General features: G+C 33.8%; 1 protein-coding gene across 1 annotated transcript; it reads right to left on the bottom strand.

The window, feature by feature from the left end:
* Positions 1 to 4896: 4896 nt before the first annotated feature.
* LOC133194326 (uncharacterized) lies at positions 4897 to 8862 on the bottom strand. Its single transcript, XM_061330304.1, has 2 exons — positions 8352 to 8862; positions 4897 to 5747 (listed from the first exon to the last, which is right to left on the bottom strand). Exons 1-2 carry the CDS (start codon positions 8860 to 8862, stop codon positions 4897 to 4899), a joined length of 1362 nt encoding a protein of 453 aa, XP_061186288.1.
* Positions 8863 to 20846: the final 11984 nt, after the last annotated feature.

Below are 20846 nucleotides of genomic sequence, written 5' to 3'. Positions count from 1 at the left end.
ATTACTACGATTATTTTTAAGATAAGAATTGAAGTCTATTCAAAGATCTCTCTGACAAGTTTGGAACAGGCTTGCATTACAGTTATTGAACAGAGGAAGACATTTTAAGGATCTTTTTAAAATCTAACTTTTGTTTGTTTTGTAGTGAAGTAAACATTACGAACCATTTGTAGAATGGTGTTTGTGCTTTTTCTATTTGAGTATCAAAAAAATCTATATTCAGTCAGCAATTCAAAAAATCAATACACTGAAGCCTTACAAATTTAGTTTTAAAAATATCCAGTAGTATTGAATGGTTATATACTTGTTTACTCAAAGGCGTATTTATAGGATGTTTCTATATTACCAATACTTATCTAAGATTTCATTCTTTCACGAATGTAGTATTAATTTACTCCCCATTAACGAAAGATTTAACCTTTCCAAAAAAAAAAGAAAGGAAAATTTCAGCACCATAATGCAAATGGTGATAATTATGAACAGTGATCAGTCTAATGAATCTAGTGAAAAAGATGGCAAAAACATGGGCCATTTGAAACACCAGAGTTGGGTTCAGGTACCTAGGGGGAGAAAGCATCCCCTGTCGACCGTCACACACGCACTGAACCCTCTGTGTTGATCAGGTAAACGGAGTAATCCGTTGTCAAAATTGTATAAAAACAATGGTTTTAACAATTAGTGGGAAACATACCGGTTGAAATTCGACCCAACGATGGGTTGTACTTAAAACAAGGTCATGGTAACGACCATAGAATTGAGACTGAAAACGAAATAGATGAAAGCCCTGTGAGATTAAATTATTCTTTAGTGGTCTGGCTCTGTTTAGAAATTGATCGTACTCGGAGCATGCTCTTGAGTATTGAATCAATTGGGAGACATAAACACTATTTAGGTGATTGTACATGTGGAATATCACTGCATCAGAATTGAAGACGGAAAAGTTGAAGTCATCCCGTTTATCACATAGTTGTGAGTTTACTATTAACGTGTATATTCAGTAAATACCCAAGTACAAAGATGATGTAGTGTCTTTTATTTCGAGTTCACTGGAATATATCGAGTAGACGTATGAATGAAAATAAATACTAATTGATAAATCGAAGTTGAATTCAAACCCACCAAAAGAAAGATGAAATTCAAGGAACTCTTGTATATAAAACAATTCTAACTTGGAACGGGTCAAGTTTGAAAATAGAAAGCAAAATTGTTTATTAAGGTTAAAAGATTCAAGTTAAAAGTTATCTGCATTGGTAGAGGGTCATTCTCTCTTAAACGGCAACATTTTTTTAAAAATAATTTTACAAGAGAAATGTAGATTCCTGACTTACCATACCTTCATGAAGTTTATGAATTAATTTTACCATCTGATTAAATTATATTTTCATAGAGATTATAGCTGAACTACGACAGTTCCTGAGAAACTATAAATATATTTATTGTTTTGTCCTCAGTAAAAAGATGTCGAAAATATCATACGTTAACAAGACGACAAGCAGTCTACGATCCAACTTTGATCAAAGAAGCTCAAGCTTTCACCTGAGGTATGCTTAAAACAGAGATCTGCGCAAAAATATAAAATAATTAAATAATATAACTCAGGGAATAGTTACTCCGCCAAGGCACCTGATCCCACCTGTGGAATTTCCGGCGCTCCGTGTTTTATGACCTGTTCACAGATTTGTATTGTTTGTAGGTTTTTTGAGATCGATCATCGCTCATTCTCATCTTTTTCGTTCCATTTTTAAAGCTAAAATTTGAAGCCATTGAAATTCTTCGATTTGATGGAAATCAAAGTGATTTCTAGGAAGCAAATCGTGATTTCCCTTGGAATTGTTAATGTTTCTATTCAATTGTATGGAATTTGAAGGTATATAAATTCCATTATTATTTAGGAAGTGAGAAGGCATTGTTCAAAATGAAATTATTTGCTCATTCTCATTTGAGAAAAAAAAAAGATTTAAATTAGTATATTGTGTGTCTTTGAAACATTTTATTGCGTTTCATTTTCGTTTTCTTGACCATTTAAACTATAATCCCAGATAGCAAGCTTACGTTGGGCCAACGCAAGCCCAACGGTGAAAATTGCGTTGGCCCTCTGTCAGTTTTATGCGTGGGCCCAACATCATCTTGCTCATCGGCCCTACGTTCAACCAACATGTTGGCTCGACTTTAGGCCAACATCCGATGGTTGGTTATCTGGCATTGGCCCAACAATGACCCAACGTTTAACTTCCTGTTGGCCCAATGTTGGTTCAATGTTTTTTAAAGCTAAGAATGAATGTTGAACCAACGTTGGCCCCACGTTCTATAAACATGTTGGCAAATGATCGGCGATTGAATTATTTTAGTTCAACAATATGAATTCCTGTAACCTTTTTATTTCCATAATTACGAGTAAAACACAATTGATTGAATAAATCCTGCATGGTAAATTATCTTGTTCCTCAAACAAATGTTCTATTTTTTTGTCACTCCTATGGAATGAAATCAACAGAGGGAAATAAAGGTAGTTCAATGTTTTCTTAAGTCTATCCCATATCACTTCAGTCACTATATAATATTCCTCTAGAATAAGAGTCCCAGTGTTCAAATTTGTGAAACTTTGGAATGTTCTCCTGCCCATATTACTTCTGAACCATTCACTCCTTTTTTCTTGTTCATGTTATTTTTTCTTTGTCTGTAAAATCTATGTCTCTCGCACTGATAATTGAGATAAATCACTCACTGTCCATTACATTCCAAACATCAATGGTCTTGTAACACAAAGGGTTTTCTCCCCACCAGATGCTATAAATGATATGAAAAATATATCAGTTTAATCCGTTCAAAAATGATGTCACTTACTACTTATAAGTTATAACTAAAAGAGTAAATATACATGCATATTTTGAAAATTGCAATTCTTGAATAACTTGTTCAACTTTACAAACTATGCTCAAGTTAAAGCTTTCACAGAGATAAAATTCAATCAATCACAACTAAAACGACTATACTTACATTTGAAGGGCTAAAACAATCCATTTTCTCTGTCTTGAAATTCAAAACGGACACGCACATGTATATGCTTTGTTCAATGTTGCAAGTGATAAGATGTGACCACTCCGAGTTTACGAAACAGAGCTGATTAGGATGCCTGTTTCCTAGGAAACCGGCCAGTCACCTGCTGAGCCAGTGGATTTCACCACTGACCTAATTATTTGGAGCTCTAAAATTCAGCACTTTAAGTTCCATGATGCTAAATATAGAATCTACAAAATTATATTCTGTGCAGAATAATTATTCTCTATTGAGAAGTTGATGGTTCGTTTTCATACTCCCCCTCAACTTCTCTACGAAAGGCCTAATAAAAGCAGTTCAGAAATTGACTAAATGAAGAACCAAAACCGAGTCCCACTTCGATCGGTGTTTTAGGATTGATGCATTATCATAGACATATTTTGGATGCACAGATGTTGTTTTGCAATGGAAATGCAATTAAAAATACCGATTCTGCTGACTTAAGAAACATTCATCACGGTAGAACACTTACTTGCGATATCTGTGTCACCGGATTCGTTTATTCATTCAATACTGCGTTTGAACCCGGTTGACCTATAAAAAAGTCTAAAACTTTTTATCCGGATAAATTGGATTAAATGTTTCAGTGTTAAATAGTTATCCGTAGAAATAGTTTTAGACTTTTTTAGAGGTCAAACGCAGTTTTGAATGAATGAACGAATCCGGTGACACAAATATCGCAAGTAAGTGTTCTACCGTGATGAATGTTTTTTAAGTCAGCAGAATCGGTATTTTTAATTGCATTTCCATTGCAAAACAACATCTGTGCATCCAAAATATGTCTATGATAATGCATCAATCCTAAAACACCGATCGAAGTGGGACCCGGTTTTGGTTCTTCATTTAGTCAATTTCTGAACTGCTTTTATTAGGCCTTTCGTAGAGAAGTTGAGGGGGAGTATGAAAACGAGCCATCAACTTCTCAATAGAGAATACAGAATAATTAAAACTTCTACATGTATTTGCAATGGTCTCGGACACACATTACAAACATAAATCAGTATTAAAAATCTTATTTTCATAAATTAGGTTCTGGAATAATTTTTCATTTTTATTTACACATACACTGTAAATTATTAATAAATGGGCTATTAAGATAATCCATTGTTCATAATATTTTAACGAAAGATAGATGTCTTTATTGAAAGGAGCTTAATTGGTTCTAAAAGATACAAATTTAATATGTGTAATTAACAGATCACCAACATGTATATTTAATTAAAGTTGATTTTATCCCAATATTCACTCCGTTGAACCAACGCTGGGCCAACGTTGAAAGCCATATCAATACCTCATTATAATCAAAATTTACTACGTTGGGCCAACATTGGACCAACATTACATGCCCAACACACATTTCATGTGTTTCATGTCAACATTACTTGGTTGGACCTACGTTGGGCCAACATCAAATGCCCAACATATAATGGTCATCTTTCATGCCAACATTTACTACAATGGACCAACATTGGCCCAACATCGCATACCCAACACCGATGGACCAGCTTTCACGCCAACATATCATCCGTTGGGCCAATGTTGGGCCAACATTTACCGCCCAACGCCAACACTATACCAACCTACCAACCATCAACCAACGTTGGCCCGATGTAGTCTTGCTATCTGGGATGGTACATAAGTTTTACATTTTAAGTTTTGTTAGGCATATATATTACCTCATATTTTTCAAAGCTTTAGAATCAAATTTATTTTTAATAAGTACGTACAGAAATAAATATATATGTTGAATTATTTTGTGGCAAAACTTCATAAAGACATTATCACGATATGTAGACATAATATCACGTGACCAATGTTGTGTTTCTAATTATAGGAACCTTAGTCTTCTGTGCTCTTCAGGTACTTGTACACTGTAATTGTACTACTGACCTCCTGACCCAGATAGAGGTTTTGTTTGTCATCAATACACATACCACTAGGAGAACGTATACCGTCTTCTGACGTCAGCAGTAGACGCAGAAACTGACCGTCTTGATCAAGGAGATGAACACTAGGATTAATAGGCCAGCTATTACACACCAATATCTGTCCTAAGATATCGGTGCAGATACCACGGGGAGAGAATTGAGACTGGAATTGTTGACCTGTATAGATAAACCTACGTCGTCCTGTGCTGTCTACTACTACGACTCGACCCCAACTTGATGTCAAAATGTCCCCGTTCTTATTTTCTGTGATGTATTGTGGTACGTATTCATACAGCCTCCGTCCATTAGTGTCGTTCTCAATGACCTTTGTCCAGCCTGTACTGTCATGTCTTGTGACTTTGCTGAGAAATTTCCCCTTTGATATCCTTGTAAACTGTATCAGAATTATATCGCCATTGATTCGAGAGTAGTGAATACAGTATGGTTCCCACTCTGTTGTAAGGAGAGTAGTGATGTTCCCGTTTGTTCCAAACTTTTTTACTTTTTGCTCATGTATATCAACAAATAACAGCTCTCCTTTCTCTGTGGTGTCATGAAATCCACTATATAAGGATCTGATAGGAAGATTATGTAATATTGTTCCGTTGCGGTGTACGTGTAAAAGCTCTTTAGAGCAATTGTGCGCCCAAAGTCTGTCTGAAGTGTCCAAAGACATATGATTTACACTGCTAGCTCCAGGTACAATAATTGTTGACAACTGTATAGGGGATGAGAGAATCGAAAATGTCTTTTCAACTAAGCCTGTTTAAATAACAGAATTTTAATCTTTATCATTCAAGACAAAAAAGTCACAGAAGAATTAATAAACCTACAATCGAATAGTAGGAGATCATTATCAATCTCATAGTTCACGTTATCATGAAATGCGAAGATAGTCATGCTCAAAGTCATAAAAGGAAATTCTTTAATACTCGGCACGATTAAAAAAAAAAGATTCAGAAGGCAAGAAATATGGTTCTTAAATAATAGAATTACACGAGTCACGTTTATGATTGAGTATGCAAATCTGTCTTACAAAAGAAATATCGATAAAAACATTGCTGGTACATGTAAGTATATAGCTTTTCATTTATATAATATCCTTCGGATTCTATAATTTCTCGTACATTGCACATCAACAATTATTATATAAAGCACATAAAACCCCAACCTTTAGACCGTTTAGCTCCCCTTTGATGATTATTCACCCGCCTTCCGTCCATAGTGCCTGTTTTAGAAAATTAAGCATGGTTTAAAATTGTATCATGATGCTTTATGTAAACGAGAATTTTAATTTCTTTTACAAGAATTTCAAGATTCAAAAGAATGATATCAGAAAAAAATAGCATTGTGTAAAATTTAGGGATAGGGAATAGAAGACGATGTGGGAGAGAAAAAAGAAAGAAATTAGCTAAACTTTAGCTGAAATTAAGCTCGACTGTATCACTGTGACATTTGAAGAAGACAAGATAGTTGTGTTGATACAAATCTAAACAGAAAATCGAACGTATCACACGTAATGAACTAAGAAGAAGTTTAAACAAACTTTGTTCCGTTTTTTTTATCGTGTGTTCAAGATTAAATATATAGTCTTTTACAAGCTGATCAATTGATTGATAGATAATTTTAGTTGTTCTCTCTTATATCCCTTTGCTCTCAAACAGTTAACGTACAAATAGTCAAATTCTTATTGCATATAAATTTAAAGGACGGGTTTTACAAGGAAATAATCGATCCAGTGTGAAAATTTGCTGGGCTTCAATGTTTAAAATTCCACTTGAGAACATAAACATTGTTAGTGTTAGCATTAAATAAATAATTAATAAAAGTCAATGTATGAAGACAAAATATATAAAAAATGATTTTTTTTTTTAGAAACGTAAAAGTTATAATACAATAATGAAAATAAAAATGGTTTACATACCTGTTTTCCGTGAGAGATACGAGGACTATTTTTAGGTCAGAATTCTAGTTTATTTATAGATCTCTCCGACAAGTTCGGAACTTGCATCTTTATCAGGGGAGGGCATTTAAGGACATTTATTATTCAGGTCTACCTTTTGTTTGTGTGATTTTGGTCCACATATATCTAGAATAAATATTCTGCATTCTTTCTCAAGCACGATGTTTTACATTTCTTTGTCATTGGCACATATTCCGTCAGCAATTCAAAAATTGATATATTAAAGGCTTTACCTTCAATTGGAAAGACATGAAATATCGATTGGTGATTTAACTTCCTACCAAAGGAATTTATTTATAAATCAGTTATATTGTGGGCATGTTCAAAAGAATTTATGTTTACTGGTATGGATGTGTAATTTTGTATAATGTACGATAGCTACATGGCCGTAGGCCGTAAAAAAACATTTATTCATTTATCTGTTTTAAGATAATCAAATGGATATACATTTAATATACTTACTTTTTTCTTGCATAACAAATCCACATTTATACTTGTACAATATTACATTTATATTTTATTCTGGTACTCCGGGAAAGAAAATCCAGTAGATTTTTTTCCCTTGTCCACTTTTTGATACGAAACATTTCGATGAGCGATTTATGGATGGAATTTGCAACATGCTATCAGCTATATCGTTGATTTAATGTGGGATTTGAAAAATTCTGAACATTGTTAAAATGTTTCCGCTTACATTTAAGTGCTGTTTTGGTCAAGGAAATTTGAATGTGTTATGATGTTACTTAATATTTTTGTCATACATGACTGCTAAATGTATCTTCTTTATCTTTTTACTGAAAACTTAAAGGGGCTTGGATACAAATTTGAAGTTAATATTTTCTCAATTTTTCTGTATCATGACTTATATGTTGTTATTTCATGACTTATATGTTGCTATAGTATTTCACACAAAATTATAATTAAAAAATTAATTTACCTGGAAATTATTGAAGCTACGAATTTCGGGACGCGATTGATTAACACATCCTTGCACTTTAAAATAAAGTCGTTATATCGTGTTAAAATATGACATGATAAAAGTAACTTTTGTTCTCCTCTTGAAAACAGTTATATTTCTTCATTTGAAAAAAAATCTGTCTCTTGAGCCCAGAAATGCTTTCTGACAAATTTTAAGTTTAAAAAGTAAACAAAAGATACCAACAGGCAAACATTCAATATGACAAGCCTTGATCTGATAAAAAAAACCTAAGCCTAATCACGTGACCGAATTTTATTTTCGTTATTATAGGAACCTTAGTCTTCCGAGACCTGTAGATACTTGTACACAGTGATTATATTATTTGTCTCCTGACCAAGATAGAGATTTTGTTTGTCATCAACACACAGACCACACGGGCGAAGTAAACCGTCGTCTGATGTCAAAAGTAGACGCAAAAACTGACCGTCTTGATCAAGAAGATGAACACTCGCACTATTAACCCAACAATTGCAAACCAATGCCTGTCCTAAATTATCAGTAGAGATACCGCTAGGCCTGAAATAAGACTGGAATTTTTGACCTGTATAGTTAAACCGATGTCGTCCAGAGGTATCCACTACTACGACTTGACCCGATATGCACGATGTCCAAATATCCCTGTTTTTATTTTCTGTGATGTATTGTGGTACATTTACATACAGCCTCCGTCCCTTCTTGTCTTTCTCAATGACCTGTGTCCAGCCTGTACTGTCATGTCTTGTGACTTTGCTAAGAAATTTATCTTTTGGTGTGCTTGTATATTGACCTAGAAATATTTCACCGTTTATCCGAGAGTAATGAATACAATATGGTTTCCATTCTGTTGTAAAAAGTGTGGTAATATCCCCGTCGTTTGAAAACATTTTGACTTTGTATTCATTTTGATCAACAAATAACAGGTCTCCTTTCTCTGTGGTGTCATGGAATCCACCCATTGTGAAAGATATAGAAATATTTTGTAATATCTTTCCATTATTGTCTATTTGTAATAGTTGATCATGGTATCTGTGTACCGATATTCTTTCTGACGTCACAATAGAGATATGACGTATACACTGAGCTCCAGGCACAGTTATAGTCGACAGCAGAATGGGGGAAGAAAGAATCGAAAACGTCTTATCAATGACCCCTTTAAAATAAAATCAAAAATTGTAAGAAAAAGACAAATCTTTCAATTGTCCATCAAAAAAAACATGACTAGTACTAGTGTTATATTTAGCTGACGTGTGTATAAGGCTTTCATATTGAACATTTCAAAAAATTATATATATATATATATATATATATATATATATATATATATATATATATATATATATATATATATATATATATATATATATATATATAAAGCACTAAATATGACCAACGGCACGAACAATAATAATTGTCAAATTTTCGGGACGACCTGTCCCTTCCTCAGGACAAAGAAAAAAGTTAAGAAGTCATAAAAACAAAGGAAATAGAGAAGCAAAAACAACTAGCACTACTACTAAACTACCAAACACTAAATATTTACAATGTTACATGTTTAATTTGGAGTTTATAAACAGATGTGAACAAAGAAATCCGGAGCGCTATGAACTCTGGTGAAGTGTGATTTACATAATTGAACGAATTAATTATCGCTAATTAATTACGACCAACAGTAAATCGTACATTGTCTTATTCTCTCAAGATAGCGTAACTCTACATGATAAAAAGAAATTAAAGAAAGATAATATGGAAGGACAATTTTGAAATATGAATTTGGATATATTATAAATTTGGAAATCGGAAAAAAGAAATAAACAAAAATGTAAGCTGTAAATATTTGGGTAGGTTGTTCCAGGATTGCTAATACGAATTAACGGTAAAGTTTACACTATACAGAGAGAATGAACTTGTTTGTTACAATCCGGGATTGGGTCTTGTTCACGTTCATCCTGGTGAAGTCATGAAGTTTGTTAATACCATTAGGGCGGAATGACTTCAGCCTGTGCATCCAGAACTTTTCCTTGCCTTTTCTCTGCGTGTCTGTCCATCTTGGATTATGGTCAATAACCACTACTGTCATGTCCTCTCATTTGTGACCTTCAAGGTTGAAATGTTCCCCAACGGGTTCATTGAGTTTTTTGGTCCTAATGGTAGAACGGTGATTATTGACTCTCCTGCGGAGATCTCCTGTTTCACCAACATACTGTTTGGAGCAAACTTTGCAACTGATGAGATAAATGCAGTTGTCTGTTTGAAAGGACAAATTCCCTAGTATTTTGTAGCTGCGGCCTGTAACGGGGCTGTTTAAGCTGTCTGTGTCAGAGCTGTACTTACAGAGAAGAAATCTTCTGTCAGAGCAAGTTTTAAAGCCCCCGTTAGGTAATGGATTGTCCAATCTGGTTCTTACTACCATGTACTTTAGGTTCCTCGGGCGTCTGTATGCAGCCAATGGGGGCTCCTTAAAGACCTCTGCCATTCGTTTATTTGAGTGGAGAATTGGCAGATTATTTTGAAAGATACCGCTGAGGTTTTTAAGGACGGGATGGTATGATGTTACCAGAGGGACCCTGCCGCTATTGTCTTTTTCCTTGTAGCGTAATAGGTTTTGACTGTCATGTCCCGCCATCTCATCAATAGCAGTTTGTACGGTGCGGGCATTGTAGCCTCTCTTGCATAAGTGGGACTTAAGGAGACCGCTTTGTTCTTGATATAAGGCAGGGGATGAACAGATGCGCCGAATTCTGGTGACTAGACCCTTAGGCACACCATTAAATGTGTGTGGAGGATGACAGCTAGTTGGCATAAGATACAGATGGGAATCTGTGGGTTTCGTGTGGAGACTGAACTCGATTTCACCATCAGTCAGAGTAGATGTAGTATCTAGGAATAGGTTTTTCGAATTAGATATGTCTACTGTAAATTTGATAGACTGATGAAAGGTGTTGGCAAACGAAATGAATGCCTCGGGGCTCTCGCGACATTCCACCCACTTCATCTCTATATCGTCAATGAAACGCAACCAGCTAAGGGGCCTAAATGGTGCTTGAAGTAGCAAGTTGCGCTCCAGTCTGCCCATGAAAATATTGGCATAAGATGGTGCCATTTTCGAACCCATAGCAGTGCCATTAACCTGCAGGTAATGTTCTCCATTAAACATGAAGTTGGTATACTTGAGAACATGTTCAAGGAGCTTAGCAAGAGAAAAGGCAAGGAAAAGTTCTGGATGCACAGGCTGAAGTCACTCCGCCCTAATGGTATTAACAAACTTAATGACTTCACCAGGATGAACGTGAACTAGACCCAATCCAGGATTGTAACAAACCGTACAAACTGCTATTGATGAGATGGCGGGACATGACAGGCAATACCTATTATGCTACAAGGAATATGTATGTATGTATGTATGTATGTATGTATGTATGTATAATAAAACCCCGACCTTTAGACTGCTTAACTCCATTTCCATCACTGTTCACTCGCCGTCCCTTCATATCATCTGATCTAAAAGTAAAGGTATGATTGAAACTGTGTCATGGTGTTTTTTAGGTGTTTCAATTGAAAAATCATTTTTGAAAATGATACATATTTTTCTAAGTTTGAATATGTTACCAGAATAAAGTTCTTTATCTAATAACATATTTTAAACTTCGACTTGTATGCTAAAAGGATGAGGAATGATAATTGTTTTGTGTGTGTCTGGGGTGGTGGTGGTGGTGGTGGTGTGTGTGTGTGTGTTGATACAAACATTTTAAGAGGGAATCAAACGTTACATAAAACCTGAGTAATACGATATTGATGACTCGAAATCCACTTCCTTTCACCCTTTGATCCTTTGGAACTATAATATGTAAAAAGTTAATAGCAAAATGCATTCAAATGCACTCATAAGAATTGATAAGAAATGGGTTTATTTCTGTTTTGTTGTTTTACGTCCCTTGCGAGAAGATTTCACTCATATAGAGAGTCTGACATCATGACATACTTGTGAAGGGCTTCAAATTTAGACCTTTACTCGGCACTTACGGCTATTGAGCAGTGAGGGATTTTTAATGTGCCAACGCCTCGGTTTTTAAGGTTTCCCCCGAAGTACCTCGAACCTTCACTGCCGAGAGCTCAGCGAAGGAACAGTTGCAACCTATTTTTATCGACTTAGTTCATTCGCGGCCGGGGATTGACCGACGACCATCTGGTCACGAAACTGTACCGACTTATAAATAGCTACATGTACAGTGACGGTGACAAGAAATAGAAAGTGTAAGCAGGAATTTTGACCGCTGTCTGAAAGACTCCGTGAGCTACCGGGGTTTATTTTTTTTTCCAGACCGGATACAGATGCTATAGTGACTTCTAAGCGACGTTGTAATATTTTCTAAGACATTTTTTGAGAGAGAGGATCAGTATCAGCGCAAAAAGTTGCGCAATCGGCTATGAAAAAAAAATGATCACAAGAGGGCCATTTTAAGCTGTTGTATTGAAATAAGGACACGTGCAAGTTCGACTGAAGTAGACAAGACAGAATGCGTCGATGACGCAGGTGTCGTATTTGCAGGTGAAAATACTTATTGCGTGTTAGCAATTTTGTAGGAAATGTGAATATAACGAATACTGATAACTCTCAAAGGTCAATTTAGAATTTACAAATTATGAGCAAAGCCAACGCAGTCCTCTGAAAACAGATGTGATCAGGTGCCATGGAGGAGTGAGCATCTCTGTTCACTGGTCACACCTGGCATGTGCTCTTGTCATGATCGTGTAAACGTAAAATCCGTAGACAATTCAATGTGAAAACCTTGGCCCTAGAAAATGTGAAAGATGCCATTCTACATTCGACTTAAGATAGATTGTCATTGCAAACAACATCATTATATTGACCATAGAATTTGCGAAATGTTGTTTTTAATTAAGTTTATTGATATCCTTGTATCATCAACTTATTTGTCAATAGTCTGTCTCGTTTTTAGAAATTGTTCGTACGTAAAACATGCTTTTGTGTATCGAATTAAATGGAAGACATAAATATATGCAGGTAATAAGAAATTATATATATTGCTGCATGAATAATGGAAATTTTCGATTAGTTATTATTGATTATTACATGAACATTCAGTCGTTTGACCAGTTCTGAATTTTGATCAGTTCCGAATAATTAATAATTTAAGAGCTGATATTAATAAATTCCAAAGCGTAAACATAAATTCATAACTACGGTAGAAATGGTTATTTATGGGCGTTAGAATTATGTGTAGTTTTCTTTTTTGCCGTCAGTATGTGTTCGCTTTCGTACTTGAAACAGGCGACATACTTTTACAATGCAACAAGTCTGAATGAACGCTTGTCTGCAGAAAAAGTCTGTAAAGACGTCAGTTTTTCACATAAAACAACATTTCAGCTATCAAAAGTTAGTTTGATATGTATTTTAACAAATACCAAAGCTTGTCGAAAATAAATATTTAGACCACCGGAAGATATCGGAATATTTTCGTGTTGTTATTTTACTAGTTCCGAATACCCATTATAAACACTATATAATACGTTAGTTTTCTGTTATTTCTTCAATGTTAATGTGACTGTTATTTCTCTCTATCCTTTGGAAATACCACTTACTTACTGGTAAGCATTTAGTTGAACTTTTCGTAGGCAAGTCAATTGATATTGTGTAGGTTGGATATTTTTAATTTAGGATCGAATTGCATGGGAACCGCTAAGGTATTCGGAACTCCTCGGCTTATTCTTAACTAGTAATAAAATTAGTACCAATGTTAACTTGCTATAAAATAAAAATTTCCTTTTTTGTTTGAATGAACTTTTATGAAACAGCATTTAATTCTGCAAGTCATTGAACTACGACAAACAACTTAGATTTTGAAATAATGCCGTCATATATTTATAGCACCGACAAATCGGTTCCCTATTCGCAGCTGGTCAAACGATTGTATGATTTGACACGTCAGATAATTACATAAATAGGTTTCACACATAAGTATGGACTTTGGTCTTTGAATTTCCATTAGAAATTATAAATCTTTGTGAAAGCGTAAACATAGGCAGTGCATGAAGAAAATAAATTTAGAAAAATGCAACACTCGAAATTTGTTTGATAATGGTTAAATGATTATGAAATTATAACATGATACATACCCTCAATTCAGTTGCGCAGCACTAGAATTATTTTTAAGATAATAATTCAAGTATATTCAAAGGTTCTCTGCAAATTCGGAACAGGCCTGCATTGCAGTTATTAAACAGAGAAATCCGTTAAAGGATCTTTTTAAAAGTTTTTTAAGTTTTGTTTGTTTTGTTGTGAAGTAAATATTACGAACCATTATGAATGGCGTTTGTGTATTCTATTTGAGTATGAAAACGATCTATATTTAGTCAGCGATTTAAAAATTCAATAAACTGAAGACTTACAGCTTTATTCTAGTATTTTAAAAAAATCCTGTACTATCGTTTGGGAATTAACCTGCTTACTCAAAGGAGTATTTAAAGCTCTTGGATATATCTAGTAGATATTTGATTGAAAATATATTCTTCAAAAAAAAAAAAAAAAAAAAAGAAACGCATAGTAAAATTTTAGTGACAAATTGAACATAAATATTATTTAGTAAAATGACATATTAATAATACAGAAATGTGGTTAACAATAGGTCTACAATCTAAATGTCATAGCTACTCAAGAATGTAAAAATCATAGACAGTTCAAGGTCATTAAAGATCATTATCTGGTATGCCCCTCCCAGACACAAATGATAGCCTAAAACGACAGCAAATGAGTGTATTAAAAACTTTATAGGTATACTCTACCACTCTAAACGTAGACCTTTGGTCAGCTGTTGCAGAGTCTGGGGATGCGATTGTCTTTGGCAAATCATGCCAATCCATTTTGTCCGATGCATGCTAAACTGGGTTTAAATCTGGCGATTTAGAACTGGGTTTAAATCTGGCGATTTAGAGAACCATGGCAAAAACAGGTTGCTTTGCAAGAATGTGATTGTCAAATAAGCAGTATGTGGCTGTGTATTGTCAGATTGAAATACGGCTCTAGAATGCTGCAATATTGGAAAGGCATGTGCAGGTAGAACATCGTTAGAGTACCTTTTTCCATCGAAGTCCTTTGAAAATGAACCAAATCAGTCGTACTTTTATGTAATACCGTTTTCCATGTCAATACACTACCAGCACCAAATCTATCAACGCCCCAGAGGCAGTTTTAAGTAAAACCTTCATTACAAAGCTTATGCACTCTTTAACTTACAACATGCTTTGCGATAAACGTTCTGAACTTGTAGCCAAACCAAAAATGTTCAGCGGTATTGATGTGGCCATACTCTGTTGGTCGGAGATCTTTGAAATCGATATTTGCAGTGTTATGAGGTTAGAACAATGGCATGGATTTGCGTAACACTGGCAATAATTCCAACATTGCGTAGTCAACTGAAAACGGTCTTGTTAGATATTCTGTGAAGTTCAGGGAAAGCAAATGCTGTAGGTGACATCATTGTGAAACTTTCATGAATATTACACAAACCACTGAAGCGATCCTATGCTGATGATATCATGTGTGGTCTGCCATATCTTGGGTGTTTCCTGTTGATGGTATATGTTTTATAGGTTAGATATGGTGATGTGCGTAACTTTAAACCTCTTGCGATTGTAGACTGTGGTACACATGCTTCCAGTCGCCCATTTTCCTTTTGTGATATGCAATATTCGGATGCAGCATTTTAAAACAGCGTCAATTTTCAGATGAAACCGGAATCGAAATATCGAGAACCTCAGCTTTTGATAGCCCTTTTGTACCTGAAGGAATTGCATCAGAAACCAAAAAATGAAAATTGAGAAAAAAAATTGTTTAGCATTTGTCCTACAAAATTAGGACTTTTTGTCTGTGAGATCTGTAGAATAGCTGTGCAATTAACAATAACGCATATTTACTCGAATGAATCATATCCATCTAAACAAAATTGTATGACAAAAATATCCTACATTGTTCAGGGTGTTGTGCCTATTATGCGTTTCCTTTTTTACAATTACAAAAAAAAAGAATGTGAACCCCCCCCCCCCCTTACACGTCCGCAGACAGAGATAGAATTTATAAATCTTATATATGTACAACTGGCACAAGTGAATTATAAGGATTAATTGAAGATATTCTGTGTTAATCTACTAGAAAAATATGTCCTCTATTTGAATTTTGCTGGGGGATTGTATGTAATTTATCCCATTTTATATAAATTGTGATGACTCCTTGTATGAGAGTAAGTTGAATTTCTTGTGAAATATTTTCTTAAGAATTAAAATTCTGACTTGCCCCCAGCACTTTATATATACCCAAGAATATGTTTAATTGATTTATGTAACAAGCCGTTCACAATAATTTTGTTTTTCACTTGTGCTGATGCGATTTTTGTGCAACATGTAAGAAAATTTATGTGTCATGTGACATCACAAAAATGCTTTTTTATAATATCTTATTCAACTCTCTTTAAAACTTAACTGTGTATGTATACATAGATTACAAACTGAAATCAAAGCATAGCTCGAAATAAAATAGTATATATCTAATGCATATTAAGCCTTCGGACAGCCTTAACATAGCTGCGAAATATCCAAATGCTGAAATCAAAGACACAGCAAGAAGGATGAAATTCAAGCAAATCTTGTATACGAAATAATGCTAACTTGTAAAGGGACATGTCAAAGAAAATAATAAGCAAACTTGTATTATTAAGGTTTGAAAGATTAATGTTAAACGTTTTCTGCTTTACAGAGGGTCATTCTTTCTAAATGTCAGCAGTTCCATAAATCTACAGGGGAAATGTAGATTCATGCCTCAACATACCCTCATGATGTTTATGAATTAATTTTAACAACTGATTTAACAATATGTTCATAAAGTTTGTGGCTGAACTACGACAGTTCGTCGGAAACTATGAATATATTTATTGTATTGTATTCAGAAAGAAGATGTGAAATATATCAAACGTGAACAACATGATAAGCAATCAACAAACATACCTTGATCAAAGAAGCTTAAGAGTTCAGCTAAGATATGCTAAAAACAAAAATTTTTGCAAAAATACAAGATGCATATCTCAGAGGATGCTTTCTCCACCTAGGCACCTAATCCCACTAATGGATTTTTTTAGAGTCTGTGTTTATTTACTCTATTTGCAGTTTTAAATTGTTTGTTGCTGTTTTTTTAAAGATCGATCCCTATTCGTTATTTCCACCTTTTGATTTCTTATAAGACTAAACTGTGAATGAAATATGACGATCATGAACAGTAATCAGACTCAGAAGTCCATTTAAAGAAAACAAATCAGGAACACATTGTATTTGCCGAGAGGTTCATTGACACGACCATAAAGCTTGTTAAATTATGACTTTAAACGAGACCGTTCATATACTTGTTTCATCAACTTGTTTGTTAAAAGCTCTCCTCATTTTAGAAATTGTTTGTACGTCAAGCACGCTCTTACCAACTGGGAGAAATAAACCCCATATGTTTGTACGTCAAGCACGCTCTTACAAACTGGAAGAAATAAACCCCATATGTTTGTACATCAAGCACGCTCTTACCAACTGGAAGAAATAACCTCATATGTTTGTACGTCAAGCACGCTCTTACCAACTGGAAGAAACAACCTCATATGTTTGTACGTCAAGCACGCTCTTACCAACTGGAAGAAATAAACCCCATATGTTTGTACGTCAAGCACGCTCTTACCAACTGGAAGAAATAAACCTCATATGTTTGTACGTCAAGCACGCTCTTACCAACTGGGAGAAATAAACCCCATATGCAGGTGATAGGGGTTTATTGCTACATATAAAAGGGGAAGTTGACGATAGCAATGTTGCAGCCAACACGTTTATCATAAAGTATTGTTGTTAGGTTACTATTAACGTCTTTTTTTAGTAATAAATCTAAATATGAAACAGTTGTGAAAGACTCTGTGGTATCTTTTATTTCAAGTTAACTGGGATATGTTGAGTCGACATATGAATGGAAGTACACTGTGAAAATGTGTTTAGAATCCAAACACTTTTCTATACACTTTGTTGTCACCTGTTGTTTATATGTTTAATTCCTAAACATGTAAAACTTCTAAACATATATGAGAAAGTGTTTAGAATTTGAACACTAGACTTGTGTTTATGTCTTTAAATATGTTCAATTTTTAAGCACACAAGTGTTTAAATTCTAAACACATAAGTGTTTAATAGCTAAACACATTATTAGTATTAGTTTTACTACAAAAACTCTTTAAATTTAGACGTTGGAGAGAGAGAGAGAGAGAGAGAATTATTTTCTTTAATAATATTTGTCATGCAACAAGGATAAATGTACTATATTGATAGTTGAAAGTTAATAAAAGGAAACGGTTTAATATAAGTTGTAACAACTTGTTTCCGAATCCTGTATGTATTATTTACTGTGTACATATGATAACTTATTTAAATGAAATAAAATTTAAACTAAACTTAGGCTGAAAGTTTGAGAGTTTCGCTAACGCGCGGTATTCAATTTGTCGACACGGCCAGATGCTGTTATAGGACTGACGACATCCAAAAATAAGAATTCAATGCTGAAGTAATTTCGAAAGACTGGACAGGAAATGATAGGTGAAATAATAGAATCTGGGCAATATCTGACTGACTGAGGCTTATTTAGTTTAGTACTATATGCATCCCTTACATGGTTGGATCTTAAGCAGTTTTTGTGTGCACACGATTTAGTATATTCGGTACAATCAAAAGAGGTGTACTTTATGCACCTGTTAAAGAATATTCTTTATGTTCGAGTTGTTACTATATGGTTGCTTCATTTGACTGGGCAAAAATTTAAAGAACGGGTTTTACACGGATATAATGGATCCAATGTGAAAATTTGATGGATTCCAATGTTTAAAATTCCATAACAAAACATAAACACTGTAGTTATTAAGCATTTAGTGAACAAAGGCAATGTATGAAGATAAATATCAAAAGAATTAATTTTTAGAAACGTAAAAGTCAATAATTATTACATAATAATGAAAATAAAGTGGTTTACATACCTGTTTTCCATCAGAGAGGTACAACGATTCTTTTTAGGTCAGGAATTTTAGTTTATTTATAGATCTCTTCGAAAAGTTAGGAACTTGCATCTTTATCAAGGGAGAGTATTTAAGGATATTTATTATTCATTTCTACCTTTTGTTTGTGTGATTTTGGTCCACATATATCTAACATAAATATTCTGCACTCTTTCTCCAGCACGATGTTTCACATTTCTTTGGTATTGGCATATATTTCGTCAGCAATTCAAAAATCGATATGTTGAAGGCTTTACATTTAATTGAAAAGACATGAAATAACGATTGGTGATTTAACTTCCTACTAAAGAAATTTATTTATAAATCAGTTATACGAGTATTGTGGGCATGCGCGAAAGAATTTATGTTTATTGGTAAATTTGTGTAATTTTGTATAATGTACGATAGCTACCATGCATGGATTCTAACTCGTTAGTTTTACTTGCAAGATAACCTATTTTTAAAGAATTTAATATAAATTATAGTACAATTTATGTCCGAATGACAAACTGTTATACACCGTAATATTGAGATTAATACATTGGAAAATAATTGCTGTAATTTCTGAGTTCTTTATTTTTATTTGCTATAAAAACAAACACACATTTATTCATTTCTCTGTTTTAAGATAATTATCAAATGGATATAATATACTTACTTTTTTTCTTGCATAACAAATCCACATTAATACTTGAACAATATTATATTTATATTTTATTCTGGTATTCCGTAAAAGAAATTCCAGTAGATTTTTTTCCTTGCCCAGTTATTAATACGAAACATTTTGAAGAACGATTTATGGATGGAATTTGCAACATGCTATCAGATAGTCGATCCAAAGTGGCATTTGAAAGTTCTGAAAGTTGATAAAATGTTTCCCCTTACATTTAAGTGCTGTTTTGGTCAAGGAAATTTGAGTGTGTTGTGATGTTTCTTAATATTTTTGTCATACATGACTGCTAATTGTATCTTCTTTATCTTTTTACTGAAAGCTTTAAAAGTTTTTTGTATGGATTAACACTTTAGCAAACAATTGATGTTTTCAAATCCACCCCGTATATGATATAAAAAAGCTGTTGTACTTACCAGATTATCAAAGTATTGTGTCCCCTGTGTGCGATACATGTATGTAGTCTTATGGAATATGTATAGTCTTATGGAATATGAATACGTAATCTTATAGAGTATGTATAGTCTTACGTAATATGGTTATGTAGTCTTATGGAATATCTATGGTCTTATGGAAAATGAATATGTAGTATTATGGAATATGTATCTTACGGAATATGTATCTTACGGAATTTGTTTTCTTATGGAATATGAAACTGTATTTTATGGAATATGAATATGTAGACGAATGGAATATGTAGATTTATGGAATACCGGTTATGTATTTCATGAAATATGAATATATAGACTTATGGAATATGTAGTCTTACGGAATATGTTGTCTTACGGAATATGGGTTATGTATTTTATGAAATATGAATATGTAGACTTATGGAATATGTAGTCTTACGGGATATGTTGTCTTATGGAATATTGATTACGTATTTTATGGAATATGAATATTTAGTCGTATGGAATATGGCTAACACTAGTCATACATACCAAAAACGTGGAAACAAGACAATTTTTTTTCAAACAAAAAAGATTAAAATTAAAAAAGCGATAAATTTTATTGCAAGGATAAAGTCACTATTGAGCATTATTAAACAATGGTAAAATAATTAGCAGTTCGGATCCCACAAAATCAAACTTTAATTTTGTACAAAAGAGTAGAGTAACACACTGTTTAATTCGTAAACGAAAGGGCATTGCATAAATCACAAGCAAGGGAAAAAACAAGATGACGCTGCGTA

This window comes from Saccostrea echinata, unplaced genomic scaffold (genome assembly GCF_033153115.1).
Source record: "Saccostrea echinata isolate AGI-Se365-2 ecotype Australia unplaced genomic scaffold, CSIRO_AGI_Sech_v1 ptg000029l, whole genome shotgun sequence".
Classification (NCBI taxonomy): Eukaryota; Metazoa; Mollusca; class Bivalvia; order Ostreida; family Ostreidae; genus Saccostrea; species Saccostrea echinata.
Note: the sequence above shows the minus strand (reverse complement) of the source record. Positions and strands in the feature narration are given on the sequence as shown.

Excerpts from the sequence above, each read along its gene's own strand:
- LOC133194326 (XM_061330304.1), bottom strand. The coding sequence starts at position 8,862 with ATGGGTGGATTCCATGACACCACAGAGAAAGGAGACCTGTTATTTGTT. Across the intron at positions 5,748-8,351 it reads TCATCTTCTTGATCAAGACG|GCTTAGTTGAAAAGACATTT; the intron begins GTCAGTTTTTGC and ends TTATTTAAACAG.